This window comes from Pecten maximus, chromosome 1 (genome assembly GCF_902652985.1).
Source record: "Pecten maximus chromosome 1, xPecMax1.1, whole genome shotgun sequence".
NCBI classification, from domain to species: Eukaryota; Metazoa; Mollusca; class Bivalvia; order Pectinida; family Pectinidae; genus Pecten; species Pecten maximus.
In genome coordinates, this window is record NC_047015.1 from 32,164,797 (window position 1) to 32,183,318 (window position 18,522).

The following is an 18,522-nucleotide window of genomic DNA, read 5'->3' on the forward strand; positions in this document are numbered from 1 at the left end:
AATTCGTCTGAAAATGTTTGCTTATATTTTGACTTTTCAACTATGATTATTTTCAGTTTAATTTATCGTACGAGAAATTTTTAAATAAACTTATTTATATATATTATAATTTTGAAATTTAGATTATGAAGCTAATAAAGATGGTTTTCCACAACACGAGGTATAATTTGAATTGCATATGACACGGAAAGTCAAAACTCTCAGCCATGTGTGGTTAGAGTCATCAATAATATGAAAAAGTATCACAAACAATGCTTATCACAGAGAGTTAAAATGCTCAGTACCTAACAAATACACTTTGGCCAAAACATCAAATACATGGTACTTGATAATAGTATTCAAAAACACAACATATAACACACAAACTTCACAGAACACATAACAAGAAAAGAATATGATGCAGCCATTCGGCACCCATGTATAATATATCTTACTTTAACCATACATACTTGCACATGCAATCGAAAACAAGAAAATCGTGGTGTTTCTATAAGATTCCGCCTGAAAGTATTCGGTACGATTATTAACAATTGAAATTTTTTGTCGCCGATAAAGCATGGACAACAAAGACCAACCGATTGGTGCACCATTCACTTAATTATACAACAAAAATAATTTCTAGTTCACAAGCGCCTGTAGCGTAGTATAGCACAGGGCATTAATATACTAACGCAATCGTATAATATCTCTATAGTATCTCGGATACTGAAAAAAATGCAGTTTCGTTAAGGTTTTATTTGAGTCTGATCCTTGACGGGCCGAGGTGTTTACATCCTAGTGTTAATTTATGTAGTTTTTTTTACAGTGGCTATCAAATACAGGGTATTACTTTTTTCTACAACACATGTATATAATAATACTGAATGTGATCGACGATTTAACAATTTCTGTAGCAAATGAATAGACGGATATTCTGCCTTTATTGGCAAAACATTGGCTGTGTAAAAATAAAAGAGTGAATAAAATGATTGCACATATAATTAAAATAAATATATATTCAGGTAAAGAAAAAGAAAAAAAAAACACAGCCATATTTCTTTGATATAAATGTTCCGTGTTCGGGCGTGATGTTACATATCTTTAAGTTAACAAGCACCATGTATCCTAATTCGTGAAAAAATTGTCTCCCACTGGTGGAATAAAACTCACTTTTTATCATATAGGTCCCAAAATTCTTGGTCTCTTTCTTTTTTTGGCGCTAATGCCACTTTTTCCGGTTGAGGTGGTGGCGGAGTGATTGGCGGTGTTTTGAAAACTATTTCCTCAAACGCTGGCTCTTCCGGTTTAGACTTTGTAGGCTGTTTCTTCGGTTTTGGCTTCGGTTTAGGTTGAACTGGAGCTGTTTTAGGTTTTGGCTTTGAGGTGGATCCCTTTTCCCAGTTTCTCTCCGCTTTTGGCATAGAACTTAAGAACTCCCGAAACGATTTCCTCATCCGCTCATACAGAATATTTTGCTCCGCCCATGTACCTGATATGTAGGAAAAGTAGTACGAAAGTAGTCCCTAATGTGCCATGATGGAAGATAGGTGCAACACAAAAATATTTCAAATTAATATAAACAGACACATTCTCAGTTATGTATTGTTTATATGACTTAACTGAAACATGCATTTTGTATATAAATTTCTTCAAAATAGAAATTATATAAATATAGATCTATGCTGCTTTCTGCTGTTTCTTAGCGAGTGTCTCCAAAAAGTAGGCTTCCCAAGCCTTTTTCATCCTCGTTTGAAGAACGTTATGTTCTGCCCAAGTACCTAAAACAGAGGAGAAGTGAAAGGATCTTGTAGATGATAATATTAGCAGTTTTAAAACAAGCAAACAGAACGATTAAGTGACTAGAAGGTTTGAAAGTTTGAGATTTCATGTTGAATTATAATGGAATTTCCATCAATATAGTTAAGCGAGCTGTTATTTGAGAACCTCGTCAACTTTATTCCAGATGTCTTTGAGGAAAAAAATATTTCACTACCTCTTGGAAAGATTGTGAAGTAGAACAGGTTACAATTAATTTTTAATGGTGAGAAATCTCAAACGCCCAAATGTGTGGAAGAAATTATATCTACGGGAAACGAAACCATGACGAGGATTGAAGTAAAAACACGATAATCCGGACTCCGGAAATCAGACAACTCAAAAGCAAATGTGTTTAGATTCGTGACTATTCCTGTATAACGGACTGAGTATGTTCTCTATATCAATTCGCTCCCAACAGCCGTTCGTTGCTTACATCACTGACACTTGACTGGGCTTGTAAGGAACAACAACTCTGCTTATACCTAGATTTTTATAATAAACAGGAGTAAGCTGGTATATGGCATCAACCATCACCCGTAACGTTAAGTCATGTCGAGTTTTCAAATACTACCAGTGCCCAATCATTATATGAACACCTTTATGATCTTTTAAATGTTTTACAATGGTTTGTTCTTTGTCCTCTTGCTTTCAACGTTAACTGAGCCTGTCCGGTATAAATCTGGAATTATCACCTAGCTGATCTCGACTGACACTCATTCTCCTGGTTCACATGCAATGTTAATTTTTCACCATTAGTTAAGGTAATTATTATATCATGTTAGGTCTGACCATTAGATCCAAGATTTGTGACAGTGACCTTGCGTGATCCTACTGACCAATATGATACAGTGTGTGTAAAGTTGTTCAGAATTATACTTAATGGGTTGTCATGCCGACCTAAATATCAGAGATAATCTAAAGTGCTCAATTCCGTCCAATCGGTAAAATTAATATAGAAATCTCATCATTCAGGCCTTGGTTGTATCAACGTTACTTAACATAAGGAAATACATCAACTATAAATATTTCACTGGAAAACGTTATTGGATTGAAGGGGGAATTTAAGTTAAGTGCTGTTCTTAAATTTTGTTGCAGTAATACTTTCCCATGGAAAATTTCAACTTTCAACATAACATAGGAATATTTATGAAACTGGGGCCAGGATGCCAATATTAATACCAGACTTTTAAGTTTTAGAAAATTGCTGTTGCAGCAATAGAGAAATGCTTAATATTGTAAATATATACTGAAAAAAAATCCAGATAATCGATGTTTCAATTAGGAAACATTCCGTAAATGAGACAAATACTCGACACGACTCCCGATAATGCTGTGGACATTAATGTACAATTTGGTAATGCTAATGCTTCCGAAAGGTAGCTATTTCTATTCAACTAAATTTCATTTATTGTTATTTTCAATTCAACTACGAAAAATATATCAAACTCTGACCACATCGTGCAATTAATTCTCGTCAATATTTCAATCTGAGTATGTGTGTTAATACTCAGGCCAAATAAAAATAACGTATATCCTTTTATTTGCTTTCCTACTTGGTTAGCAAGTGGCGATTTATTGTTACCAATATTGATAATTTTATAAATCTAATCATGAATTGATATCAAGTTAGACTAAATTTGGCGAAAATATTACATTGTAAGTGTAATGAAAATAAGATAGAAACAAATACAAAACATGAAATATTTTCATTTGGCCGTGGGTAAAATGTTACAATTGTCTACAAAGTGAGTGATTTGGTTGTTCACACTGGGGATGTAACACGCAGCAATGAATGCCAGGATGGCGATCATTTACTTATCAGCAGGGAATATGTATAATTTGGTTAGTATTCCGTGACATTCACAAAACATGGCCGTATTAAGCCTGAAGCTAGATATGTATATCTAGAATATACATGTATACATAGAATCAAAGTAAAAAAGCAACAACAAAACAGATTTAGTAAAGTAGCAGTAAGGTCACAAACACAAAAAAGACCAATCTCTACACTGAATTCCCTTTCACTGCATTTACTAAAGTGAACGACAACTCAGTCTAGAGGTTACAAAAGACCACGTTTATACTTACTGAGTTCGTCTCTTTGATAACGCCATTGGTCTGGGTCAGGGTACCTCCTCAGATGCACGCTGTCATCGTAGGCTAACTTCGTCATGCTTTTCTTGTGGTTCATCGTATAACCGGGGAAAATATTTTGGCGCATGGCATTTCCGAGCATTTCGTATTCTGGTTTTAACTCTTTATCCATATCGGGGATATCCAGATGTTTGCTTGGTCTCAAGAGCCGCTGTCTCCTCAACTTCTGCTCATTAACTGTATTTTCAACTTTTTTCTCGTCTGATAAAAGAAAATCACAAACTCGACTACCGAACTGGTGACGTATATTGGGTGGCAGTGGTACGACGCTACGAGGTTCGGCAGGACCTGCTGAGGCGTGACGTGGAGTTCCGGTTGGAGCCTTTCTGTGTCGTTCACTGTGGCCTACAAATGCCGGATACTCTGTTTTTTCTCGTCTTACGGTCTCCATTCCGGGCCGCAAAATGTCGCCACACAGACTATACTGATGTACAGGGGCTTTATGCCCATATTTGTCCCTGTTGTAACTATTTCTGTCGTTTAATCCAATCTTATTCATCTCCCTGGCAAATTTGACAGCGTTATCTGACATGGATAATGGCGATCGACCGGATTCTGCTCTCTGAGGCACACGATTGATTTTGTCTGAATCAAAATTTAACGCATTAAATTCCATGTTTTCTATGGCCCTTTTTGTCTTCGATATTTCTTCTTTCTGTTTTTCTATTTCTTCTTTCGTTGCTTCCACGACTTTATACTCTGTTGAAATAAAACATATGTGGTATTAATCTGGCAGACAGTAGAAAAACAATCCTTAGTCTGAACGGTGTTAATTAAACCTACTCGATCAATAACACTTAAAACAATAGATCACATTTCGGTTCATAGTTTATATGCATTGTTAGTCTAGAGCTATTTTAGCTGAAATGGCAATGAAAGAATAAAACCCACTTAAATTTAAATTAATTGCCAAGCCTTTTGTCTTTAACATATAACGTAAGTAACAAGACATCAAATAATCTCGTGTTCTATTGTTTAAAATTATCTGTTATTTTTCAATAATTTCGTTTTAAATCCATACTAAGAATATTTAATGGAAAGAAATGTTCAAGCTTATCAGGTTTTGGATAATGGTGTCAGTGGTTTAATTGATTATGATATACCGAAGGCATGGTCATTGCCTCCTATACCTTAAGGATTGCGATTGCCTTCTATAACACAAGAATTGTGACGTATTTCGTCGGCCTATTACAATACATGGTAGTCGCAATGACACGGAACGACTGTTTTATCCTAATATAAGAATGCATGTATGTCTGTGTTTCTACAACGACATAAACAGCCTCTTCTATTATCCAATATCATACATACATTGGTCTAAACATGTATTATCTTTTTCAACTGAAGACCAATTTATCAAAGACAAGTGGGAAAACTCGAAACAAGAACATGCAGTGTGCATACATGTATATTGAATTATACCATGATAAATAGGTCCGTATAAGACATAGGTCTAATACGTCTATATTTCAGACTTAATGAACGCCTTCGTTTGTAATGAGAGCTTTCTTTCCAAGAAAGGCGAAAGGCGATAAAAGCACAAAGTTGTGAACTATATGAGAGCATTTTTCGTAAAACTGCGATGATGAAATCGCGAGAATGATAAGATTTCTAATTGACAACATCTTTGTTGTGTTTGGGATCTTCTAACAGGCTGTTGACATACTGTCCTTTGTTGGCTGATTTGTTTTTTATTTCATACGGAACTGATCAAATTGGAGAGTTTATCAGAACAAGTAACAGACCATAGCAAAGTCCTTCAATTTCACCAATAGGAATATTGATGGCATATCTTTAGATAACAAAGACTTTCTTGACCATGTCGATCGGACATACCCTGTAAAACTTCAAATCAAGGAAACTACAGACTTTCCAACATCAGCCGCTTTCCTCGAATTTACTTACAACGTAACTAAGAGAGACAACTTACAATTAAGCTGTATGATAAGCGTGATGATTTCAATTGCCTAATTGTTAAGTTTTCCTTTCTAGATAGCAACATCCTGTATCCCCTACCTGCGGTGTTTACATATTCCAGTTGATTCTATATATATATATATTATATTCCTTTATTTCAGATTGTGAGTGAATTCGCTCACTCTTCCGAAGTACCTGGTCTTAATCTCCTTGTAATTTGTCGGGAGTCTCAATGCAAATCTATATTCTGTTCAAATTTGCCCTCGTAAATTTGATTAATTCGGAGTTTGAATTATGGCTTCGTTTTTTTTGTGTTTTTTTTTTTTGTGTGTTTTGTCTGTAGTCTTTGTTGTTTCCTTAATTATCGGATTTGATCTTATTTACATATTTTTTTTTTTACATGTACCAAAAATATCAGTCTCTGAAAAGAAACGCGAGACTGGAAATGATCGGTCTTTACACAATCCAAGTCAGAAATTTAAGTTATTCGTATTATTTAAAACTGTACATTATCCAAATATAACAATGTTCATGAAATGACAAGGTTAATGAACTTCTCATTTATTATTTCAACATTCCTTCAGACCCATTGATTTTTACTGAATTCCCTTCTGGATTTTAACATTTGAGACCCTACCATCACTAAGTCGTAGACACTGATTGGTGCAGTTTTATATAGATAATTTGTAATGTGCATATTACTTAATTCCAATTTAAAGTACATATTACTTATAATTCTTATGTAAAAGTAACATTCACATGTACATTGTTTGTCGTTCGGCAATCGTACATCTTAAAATGATTGACACTTAGTTTTTGACAGAAACCATTTATTTTAATAACTGGTCTCATCTCTCATTTTCGAGAAATACTAGTTATTACCCTGCATACTTGATGCCATTATATCTTGTTAATTTGTTTACAGGTAGTCGAAAAAAGAACTGTTATTTTTCCAATTTCGGCTGACTTCCGGTCACAACAGGCATCGAATGTAGGTAAATTAGATACAAAATAGTGACTTTATTCATATGATTTTACAGGTAGTCGAACAAAGAACTGTTATTTTTTTCATTTTCGGATAACTTCCGGTCACAACAGGCATAGAATGTAGGTAAATTAGATACAAAAAAGTGGCTTTAATCATATGATAACTTTTACATAGATTTTCGGAAATATACCATTGTAGACAGCTTACAAATGTATAAAATGAAAATAATTCATGACCTAAGTATATCGATTTTTTAAACTGAGAATTCTTCAATGATGTCAAGTTGGACTGTGAATCATGTTGGGGTACTTCCTGTATAAAATGTGATTACAAGATGTACAAAATATAGCTGCATATTTTAATATCCCACTGTTAACATTGTTTAATTAAAGTTTTAATAGCATTTAGTAGCCTAAATGATGGGCACAAGCTGAAAGCCTATGTATACATATCATGTTTAATAATACAACACATACTCATAAATATAAATACTTCGGTGCAGTTAGCGTGATGATAAGAATTAGAATTGTAATTTAGATAAAACGCTTATTTGTCCAATGTCCTTTTCAAATGATTTCGAATTTAAATACAGAATCTGCATCAACGGCACTGTCTGGTAAACTATCCAATGAGTCTATTATTCTTTGGCTAAAGAAATGTTCACGAATGTCTAGCCAACACCGTGGTTAAAATCTATTGTTTGAATGTCTCCTGGATTGTCCCCTTTAAGTAACAAACCTTGCAATTGAGAACGGAATTCTTCTGGAAGTTGGAAACGTCCTTTCCTGCGGGGTTGCTTGCCAGGCTTCGAAATATCGATTTTCTGTATTTGGTCCATCTCATTCTGATTGTGTATCTCCAGAGTGGACCCAAACAGGGAGTGTTTTGGCATTGCCTCCGTCCGCCGAGCTTTGGCGAGTTCCGCCAGATCTACTGGCGACGCTGCTTGTACGGTCGCCATCTTGCTAGCTGAAAATAATAATTAATGATATTATTTCAATCTTCTTAAGAGTTGAATCTTGTTTTTATTTTATTTTTTTCAGTTCCGGAAGTGATAAATAATTGAATTACGATTGAGACAAAATTAACAAACTGTTAACTGCGAAATCTTTGATTAAAGATCAGCGCTAAATGGTCGACAAGTAAAAAGGCATATCAATAATTTGATTACACAGTCATCACCTTTTAAGGATTCAGATGAGATAATGATTTTGCCAGTAAAATGTAGATCGGCCGAGAAGACAAAAAACAAAAATATAAGAACTACGCTACATAAATCGAAAGAAAACAAACCTGGTTGAAATGTAGTTGGTGATATAGTAATGCCAAAGAACTGTATAAAGTTTACAAGTCGATATTGCCTGTATGATTCGCTGTATCACATTAATTTGGAAACCCAAAGTATTCTGATATCCTATGACATGTCATTTAGATCTATATACATGCTCATAATGCATTGTCTTATCGATGGCTCTTCAGTACCAGCGTGCAATATTTACAAGGGCATATATGTACTATAACAATGTACACGTAGAAAACCATGTACATATTTTATTGGAAACGTTCTAGAACTAATAATAATATACACTGCAGCGAGACCAGTGAGTGCTGTCACGGTACTTTACAAACTTACACGAATATAAAGATGTATTATGCCTTTAAAACTAGCGAATATCTTGTTGTGGTAACGTTGATCATATTGTGTGAATTTGTTGAAAACAAAAATAATTTTTTTTTAATCTTAAATAAATTTAATCTAATAGACGTATTATCTACTGAACATCAACATTTATCTAATCGATATATTGTGGAAAACCAATCATATCATATCGTATTCTGAAAAAAACAAACCTGTAATACATATGTAGATCTTTTTAAATCATCTTCATATGCATCCATCTATTCTGGAAATGAAGATGAGTTATAACCTTGTGGAAACAATATCTTGGACTTTTTAAAAAGAGTTACGTCATACATTATATATATATACTTATCTGTGGTGGCTCACGTAAATTTATCATCCATGACAGGGACTCGTGCTATACGATCAACAGGTTATCGTATCAAATCAAAAAATATTATCTGATTATTTTGTGTATTGTTTTATTAATGATTGGTCGATCAAGCCTAATCAGAAGAACTCGCGACCATGAATGAGATTTTATTGAATAGCCAATTAACATTGATTGACAGGGATCACATTTCTAGACAGACAACAAGTACGTCATATGTAACACAAATCTGCTCTCTCCACGTATATATATATATATATATATATCACTGGGACATATATATACATATATGTATATATATATATCACTAGGACACACATATATATATCTAACACTTATACATATAAAATCAACTAAGTCGTCATAACTTTGTGGTATATTGTAAGTCCAATATTCCTCTAGATTTAATTACATTTTGTAGTATATCATCAATATTAAATGGACACAACACCATATACTTCATTAAGCAAGGTTAGATTATAAATTATGAACGTGATAATAATCACACATTCACATGCCAATATGTCAATCAAATAAAACGCTGACGGCACGGCTAATGTCGATGGGAGCATACCTCACATCCCTCGAGCACCCTTTCAACCTGTTTCTGCCACTGCAACCGTCGACAGAATAAGCAAAAGGCGTAATTCCTCACACTAATTTACACTATATTCACCAAGCACGCTTTTGTCGTTGTTAGGGGGCGTTCCCTATAATTGATTGACGTAAAGGTGATTGTCATTTGGTAATACTCTGACTAATTCTTTCAATTTGTGGTAAAGATCAGAAACATTCCGATAGAGTAATTTGTGCACATCAATTGTGACGTAGAACACACTTCCGGTGATATTTTATGAAGGCGAAGGTAACTTCACTTCTGTTTCTTTTATCTTTTACGAGAAACAACGTATCATTCATGGAAGTTTATGGTGACAAAATTATATATGATTTGTTCTTAAACAACACCGTCAAGTTCTAGAACGATGACAAATGTTGACAATACAAAATTTTGGCAAATTGAAGACAACACGGGATTGACTTCAAACATTTCGTCAGATTTTGTCACGTAGACCAGACACCAGCTACTACTGTAGAGCACCGACAATAACTGTGTATAGGACACGTGAAGTCCGGCCAGAATTTCCTTGTGCAGATTTCACTATAATTCAAATATGAAGCCAAATATGCATTAATATATAATCAGTTTTAAATATAACTCCTTATATCATAAATGCCACCTCCCAGGGTCAGCTGCATCCAAACTTTGTGTCTCGGGGATAATTCTGGAGGGGGCCATGGGACCATTTGAAGAAGAAGAAGAATCGGGTTTGATAAAACCATCAACTTGCGTATAGTACGCTAACTCACGTATTTCAGGACAGTTGGAGTATGGATTTCTTCTTGGTTATTACAAAAAAAATGGGAAAGATCGCTTAAGCAGTGAATTTTGCAATAATTTATTTAACCACAGATTGATTTTCGACAAGGTACAAAAGTACATGTACATGTAGATAATATTTTACAAATATGTTTACTGAAAGCATTGTCTATTTAAAAATTTCATGTTATTCTCCGAAAGTACTGCATCCATTTTTGGTGTACTCCAACATGACAAATTTTTGGTTTTTTTAATTTGAATGATCTTCATGATGAAATGAATGCAACTTGGATGAACATTTTTCATAAGTTAATTTTAAAATGATTTTGGCTATTTTTATTAACAAAACTACATATACATCACGTATGCCTCAATTGGTGTATGATAGGCAAGTTTGTGTATTATAAGCGAGTTCATTGTTTTTCCCAAACCTGATATTAAATTGGGTATCAATAAGTCTGTATGTTTTGGACATTGTAAATATACCAGTATACATACAGTACAGTGTGTACTGTATACTCAGACTTGCCATGATAAGTTCTAAGTTTTAATGTAGAACAGTATATAGATTGTGGCAATATCTACACTATGCAGAAAGGGAAGGGGGTTATGACATATCTAATTCAAATTATGTACCCTGTGTACATGAACAAAAAAACTTAATAGTTACCAGTACTCTGATGTAATTTATTTCTTTATAATATTCAAAATTCAAAGAAACCAAACACTTTCAGAAGTACAGAATATGAAGAATAACATAAGTGGGCAATATTAATGCCTGAAATGAATGCAGTGTCCAAATGTTCAACAAAAAATAGATTTATGACAAACCGAAGTGGTTAAAATTTCCATTTTTCTAATATAAATGATTTATTTACTAATGTTTTAAATAAATGTATAAAACAAAATCATAGGTTTTTATCATTTAAAAATACAGATCAATACAGATGTTGTACCTGTCCACAATATGTTGTACATATAATGTTTGTATAGTGTAAACAATCCAGATACCATACCAATTTATTATCAGATGTTATAATGCCAGATGTTACAAGGTATCTGCCAATAATATCTTTCAGTGTAAATTTCCAATGTTGGAGTTTAGCCTCAGTTCACTGTAACAAAGAGCAAAGTAACTCGAAAAAAGTAATGTAGTTTTTGTTTATCATCAGAAGTGTTTGTTATGAAAATACAAACAGGTTTCTCATAAAATTCCTTCACTGAAGTTTTCCCTAGAAAATAATTAGGTATTTAAGTTTGGTAGTCAGGAGGAAACAATTACAAAATATAAACAGTTACAGACTTTTGTCATTTGACTTTGGATTTCAACTGTACGTGTCAATTCAAGAAGCAAAGAATATATTAATAGATACTGATTTAAGTCTAATGAATGGTCCATTATTAATTTCCCTTGTATGTATAATGTATTAAATTAACGCAACATGTTTCTATCTGTTTTAGTTCAAACGATTTTACTTTCAAGACCAAGGTAGACAACAACAGACATGGCCAGCCGTTTTCTCACCCGAATATCATCCCGACTTGGAACACAGATAAAACCATTGGCGACATCAAATGTGACCTATGCTGTCCTACAACGATGTACACAAAATATTTTGGTCACAGCACCAAAATGTTTGTCAACAACACCTGCCAGAATGTGTCTAGTAGAGACAAAGTTTGAGGCGTTCAATGTTCAGGATACAAAAGACTACCAGAAAAGAGTTATGGAAAGTAGTATCCCAATCGTTGTAGACTTCCATGCATCGTAAGTGAATGACTGACTGAATTTTTTCATCCATTGCCATTTCCATGCATTTGACAGTTAAAGATTTATATTATTATTTCTCAGCTGGCATTTTTCTCAAAAAATCATATGTCAGTTAAGAATGTTATATTTATATATAGTATATAATTCTGTAGCTGATCAGTACTGATTTAGTAAAACAGAAAGATCTACATCTAACTACTCTAGTCCACAGGGACTTGACACCAATCCCCCGTGGTATGTTTGTGTTTATTAAAATGCATTATATTGACCATATAGGATTGGGATTATGTGCCAAGCCCCTGTGTTCTAGTTACACTATGATGATTATGAATAGATAAAAAACGCAGAAAACTCAAACTTATACAGATCTAATGAAGATCAGTGATAGTGGGTTTAAGATCCCTCAGGATATCTTTTCCCTTTGTTTAATCAACTTGCAGATAATCAAGTTTTACCTTTTCTCTAAAATCAGGTGGTGCGGTCCTTGTAAACTGTTAGGACCACGCTTGGAATCCCTTGTCTCAAGTAAAGGAGGAAAGATTTGCACTAGCCAAAGTAGATGTGGATGAAAATATGGACTTAGCTCTTGAATATGATGTAAGGTATTTTGATATATAGAAAGGAGGTTTATATTATGTCATCAATTTAATTTTTGGTCATTAAAGTAAACCTGCACTTGCTTTTCAATACGGGATAATGCATTACTTGATATTGGTTATCAAACATGAGGTATATGGTCACACTAGAGAAAATGGAAAATTCTGCTTTTTAATATCAATAGCTACTTAAAGAGGCTTACCCGCAGACGGACCGGTAAACGGCACATCTCCGATCACTAAATAAACTTTACAAAGAAGATTTGCCGTTATATTCCATACATTTCCCTCTCAGGTTGAGTTTTAAAACGTCTTTTAAATACATATTCTGTAATTGTTTTCAAGAAATAAAGTTGGAAAGCCTCTAATTTTGTCACATAGAAACGTGTACTGAAGTTTATTTAGTGATCGGAGATGTGCCGTTTACCGGTCCGTCTGCGGGTAAGCCTCTTTAAGGTTTTGTAATAATTAAAATATTCAAACTTGTTTCAGAAATTACATGCCACAAAATATTCGAACATGGCACTCAATCACCTGTGTCTAATGTCAGAATGTTGTTGTCTTTGTTATTGCAGGAGACAGCTAGTTTAATTAATTTTATATCTAATCTCAGCGCTATGATCTCTACTAACCTTCTATTAGAAAATTTAGTATGTTATCATATTTCGGACTATCTTATTTAGGGGCAAAATTATAAAAACTTTCTGTTTTTGGCTGTCATGTTTGGTTAACTCTGAGAAAAGTTTTCTTTACATTATATAGTGAATAACACCTTTTGACATAATGATGACAATATGTTATGTTAGGAAACACGTACCAGTATAGCGGCAAAAATATAGAAATAAAGGAAGGGTTTTGATTCAATTTACAGAAAATGAAGTATCTTAACTTCAAAGGTCTATGAAACCTTTGAAAAAGATTACATTCGTCAGAATTATTTTTTTCCTGCAGATAAAGAGTGTACCAACAGTTCTTGGAATAAAGAATGGGACAGTTCTGGTTAGATTTATTGGACTTCAAGAGGATGATAAACTGAACTCATTTATTGAGAAATTAATACACTGAGTGGAAAAGACTGGAGAGAAAATGAAGCAGAGACCTAGCTCAAATTATATTGATGTAAAATCGAATGCTTGAAGCAAATATTATGAGAAATCAAAATTTGAATGAAGATCACTATTATCTATATACTCAAAGTAGATGTCAAAGATATGAGAAAGAAGTGAATGACTGAAGACCCTTCCCTTTTAAAAAGAAAGTGAAAAAAAAAAAAGTGAATTTTTTTTGTGAAAAAAAGAATGACGACACATATAGTTTTATTTAAATCCATGTAACAGTGTTCAATTGTGTTGTGAGGAAAATATTTCCAAGCATTAATTTTTTATGATGAGAACACTTTTCATAAAAGTATTCTACTGAGTACATGTATATCATTTTCACTTATCCCTATGAGGACTATTGCTGTTGGATATATATCTAATGGAGGACTCCAGCAATACATTCTATACATGCATATGCTTGAGAAACTATATTCTATTATATAGTACTGTTATAATTAGAACACCATATGGGTTTGAGTTTATCAAACCTGAGCCCTCTCATTCAGTAGATATTTTACTGTATTAGTCCTGAGATACTGACCACAGCCACTATTTATTGTCTCCCGAATACAATGTACTAGGTGTTGATGAAGGAAAATGAAATCTATATATAGTGTAAGATTCTACCAAGTTAGGTTTGGGTGTTGTTGTTTTTTTCATTATGATATATTTGTAGCATTGATATGTAGTTAAGTTCATAAAATTAATTTGAGAAATTGTTGATGTCACAAAGGTACAGATTGAATCAGTGTGATATACTTTTTGACAAATATAACCATACAATTTCTGCTTTTATGACAATTAAAATCCTGAATGTAATATGCAGTCTAGATATTCAAATTTCTATCATTGTTTGATTAAAATGAGAAATTTGTCCTTGCATAGACATTATGTTTGATACTATATAAATCTGGTAGTAAAACATTTTCATAGTAATCAATGTATTTAAAAGACAAAATAAGCAAAATATTATTAATATACAAAATAATACAATTACAAAAATATAGACAGTTGTATTCTATATTGTTCTATACATGTATGATGTATTGCTAAATCCTGGAAAAAATTATTTTATGTGTAAAGATAATCCTTAAGCATTATCCTCTTGTCGGCTCGGATAGCCATGTTCATTTGTAATGAAACAATGTCCTCACTCTACTGACTTCATCAATGATCCAATTACCCTGAAGCATCGTACACTCACGACAATCATCTCTTGTACACATTTGCCTTTCAACCACCTGTATCAAAAATGAGGTCACTGTTACAATACAGTACAAGTAGATAGATTTTCAATGTCCTAGTTCTTTCTATTGACTTGATTATCAAAGTTTCCTTAAGCTTACTACAATTACAACTATCATCTTTTGTACAAAATTACATTTCAACCATCTGAGGTCAAATTGAGGTCAGTGCTAGCTACTGTAAGTAAATATTTGAAGTGCATGCTGAACTGACTTCATTAATTACCTGGGTCCAGTTGTTCAAAAGGTGATTAGCTTAATTACTTGATTAGTGAATATCTCATTTATCCCTTCTGCTCAAAACCTTTGTATGCAAGGTAAAATAGGCAAGTGGAAAGAAATTGAAGAGTGCTACAAAATTTCATAAACTTTAGTCAGGATAGTTTTGCCAGAAATGATTTTATCAGGATATAGACTTGTTGTTAAACTAGGATTAGACTATGATAACCTTTTGAATAACTGGGCCATGATAGTCCTAATCAGAAACTTAACACACTTACAGCTACTGTTCAGAATTACTATAAATTTCTTGATCGATTATCTCCATTTCTTGAATGATCCATTATCGAAGGCTGCACGTGTATTCAGAGTGGAAGGTCCCAGAATTTGAAATTTTATTGTTCACGAATGAAATGATAGGAGTAGTACATGTAGGTTACTTGAAGGTTTTCTGGAGTTTGAGATGTTTTCATTTCCATTTGAAAAAAGAGATCTTGTCAAATTTGTAGGTTAAAATAATGTTTTATGATTTGGGAATACATGTATTGTATATTTTCATAAAAAGGAATATCACAATTTAAAGTGTTAAAAGCAAAAAAATACTGTTATGAATGTAAATGATATTTAATCAACTGGCTAGCAGGGTACAGTCTTGAACAATTCACAAGCTTACCTAGTGGTCTCTGATTCGTCAGTGTTGAATGAAATGTGAGAAAAGTTTATAAGAGATCAAAGTGTTGACTTATGTTAACATTACCTGATATTGAATTGTTATAGTGGTCGGGACGAAGTCCTGGAGAGCTATTACTACACTCTTGGTGTTAACATGACCTGGTATTGAATTGTTATAGTGACAAGGAAGACGTCCTGGTGAACTATTACTATACTCTTGGTGTCAGCATCTGTAGACAGCGGGGTTATCAAAGCTTTTATAAAACAGTAATAAAATACTTCGGTATTTCACATGTGTGTTACTTTTGACAAGGCCTTTCCATTGGTACATTTGTGGACCTACTGAAATTGACCATCACCTTTGACCTACTTTTAAAAACTGATGAATTTCAACCCACTCTTCGATCTATGTTACCTCTTGTTCAAGTTTCTGATGTGCTGGTTATACCTTCCATTTGCTCTGTTGAAGTGCACAAAAGACAGTATTCTATTCCTTTTGTACCATTGTAATTATTTCATGATGGGTATTTGATATACAAGCCCTCTAAAGACTATGATAAAGATGTGTATACTGAGTAATTCATGTACATATACATGACAGTTCGTACAATTATATTTATCTAAAAATTAAGCTCAACCAAATTGCAACACATGTTATTGTTTTATTGTTGATTATCATAATATGATGAGTTCACCTTACTTTAAACCAGATGTTGTACAGTGTATGTTTTGGCCCCACAACATTATGGGATAGACTTATAATTAATATTCAGAGATCAATTAGAAGGTGTTTTCTCAATAGAAAATTAGGGAAGTTTTAATTCTTTCTTAGGGAGTTTAAGAATATCTCTTGATCTGTCATTTGAATTAAATGTTGAAAAGTCCGCATGTCTACATCTGTAGTGAGATGGGCACTGCCAACTGTATACCAGTATTACATAACCGCTGTCCCTGAACAATAACCACATGATCAGTCCAGCACAAACGTCCCTGTGATGATGGAACACTCACTCCCTTAAACTCCTAGCTACTCCTACCGAAGTTACGTATACCATCTTTCACAACATACCTGGAAGCATGGATGAGAAAATTGCGGACAATTTGGTAGACAGACGGAGACGGACGAACGAGCAGGGAGGAAACCTATAGCTCCCCTTCTTCTGCTGCTTGCGTGTTTCTGAGTTATTTTGCCGTTTTATGGGTTTTTTTTCTACATGGTAAATTAAATTTGTTTAAACAGAATATATATACTGAGATTGGCATTGTGTATACATTGTGCATGTACATTTTTCATTGTACGTCTCTGATATAATTATCCTTGTGTTGAAACATGTACATAATTGTATGTTGTGCGTGTATGTCCCTGATTGAAATCTTAAATGAGATGATTATGTAATTTCAAAGATTATTAGTGCACGCATGAAATAAATATGTAATGACATAAATGGTAGATAAAATCATTGCACATAATTCTTTGTAGTAATCTGTCTTCAGCTCATCATCAGTAAAGAAGCAGAGAGACTTAGCATATCCTCCATCCTAATATACCGGGACCAAAAGACATACATTTTGCCAAGTCTCTGTCGTTTACGTTTTCACTTAAAAAATATCGCGTATATAAGGGGCACTATACATATCCAGTCCTTTAATGAATATTGTCTCATATTACTTCCCCGAGGCTTGATAGAGAATGTTCGACCACTTTTCTTGACATGTGTTTCAAGTTCTAAAGGTGAACATATAGCCGCTACATCAAGCATCCACATGTGTCTGTTCGAAAGATGCACTTTTCCAAAGTGAAGATCTGTGATATTTTCTCGCTATTATAATTTTCAACGAACTGTGCTGCGAAACCAATTTTAATCGAAAAAACTGTGAAAATAAAATAACCAACGCAATGTTTGTATTCAACAAAACATTTTTCATTGAAACAACATTTGATTATTTTCAGAAATGTCGTGTGCCGTGTGGCTAGCAAACGTAAAGATTCACCATTCCTATTGGAGTTATCGCTCTGTGAACGTGTCTTTGCGTGTAAACTACTTGTGCGTGATTCGTGAAAGATTTAGATTTCCGGACAAACAACTGTAAGTCCCTAATGTCTAATGGTGATAAGTACAGTTTACTTAATCTTATTATAATTAAACATATTTATGTTGGATTTCGGCCCATAGATTTGAGAAAAGGGCTAGTGTTAAGAGTGAAATAATGACCCGGAGGTCAGTGTTATGTTAATAGCTGTTTCAGTTATCTTTCGATTATAGAAGGCCTTGCTATCAGCCAGTGCAGGGAGATATAGATAAGATAGGTTAAGTGTCACACACTTTAGATACATAAAAGTTTTTAATTCACATACATATAATACATTAAAATGTCCAGCCTTATCAGACTTACGAGACACTAAAAACATTTCCAATATTATGCATAAAACCAACTTGCCTTTCACAGGTCATTATATAATATTTGTATAGAAAAGTATTATTAATCTGTTCTTATATGTCACTCTATATAGGGATCTGTTTATAGTATTATATAAGTTATCTACATATTGTACATGACAATCCCTTAAGTCACATTTTGCAGTGCATTATATATAAGTATGATCATAAAAAGCTATAAATTAACATTCCATCATTGAAGATAGATGTATAAACATTCAAGTTATTTGTGCCAG

General features: G+C 33.5%; 2 protein-coding genes across 3 annotated transcripts; one reads left to right on the forward strand and one right to left on the reverse strand.

The window, feature by feature from the left end:
* Positions 1-149: 149 nt before the first annotated feature.
* LOC117330545 lies at positions 150-9,590 on the reverse strand. 2 transcript variants are annotated; one of them, XM_033888940.1, is made up of 4 exons: positions 9,443-9,590; positions 7,595-7,825; positions 3,886-4,650; positions 150-1,468 (listed from the first exon to the last, which is right to left on the reverse strand). In XM_033888940.1, exons 2-4 carry the CDS (start codon positions 7,815-7,817, stop codon positions 1,146-1,148), a joined length of 1,311 nt encoding a protein of 436 aa, XP_033744831.1. In that variant the 5' UTR covers positions 7,818-7,825; positions 9,443-9,590; the 3' UTR covers positions 150-1,145. The 2 variants fall into 2 exon arrangements, with proteins under 2 accessions (XP_033744831.1, XP_033744839.1); XM_033888948.1 differs by having other exon boundaries at positions 150-1,757.
* A 72-nt stretch (positions 9,591-9,662) lies between these two features.
* LOC117330559 (thioredoxin, mitochondrial-like) lies at positions 9,663-17,318 on the forward strand. The gene is given in 5 exon segments (XM_033888960.1): positions 9,663-9,733; positions 11,708-12,014; positions 12,490-12,544; positions 12,546-12,614; positions 13,565-17,318. Coding segments are annotated over 4 exon segments (501 nt in total). The 5' UTR covers positions 9,663-9,733; positions 11,708-11,751; the 3' UTR covers positions 13,679-17,318.
* The last annotated feature ends 1,204 nt before the right edge of the window (positions 17,319-18,522 follow it).

Coding starts and splice junctions, on each gene's coding strand:
- LOC117330545 (XM_033888940.1), bottom strand. CDS start 7,817: ATGGCGACCGTACAAGCAGCGTCGCCAGTAGATCTGGCGGAACTCGCC. Junction 4,651..7,594: donor ATTCCGTTCTCAATTGCAAG/GTTTGTTACTTA, acceptor TTATTTCAACAG/AGTATAAAGTCGTGGAAGCA. Junction 1,469..3,885: donor TTATCAAAGAGACGAACTCA/GTAAGTATAAAC, acceptor CCTACATATCAG/GTACATGGGCGGAGCAAAAT.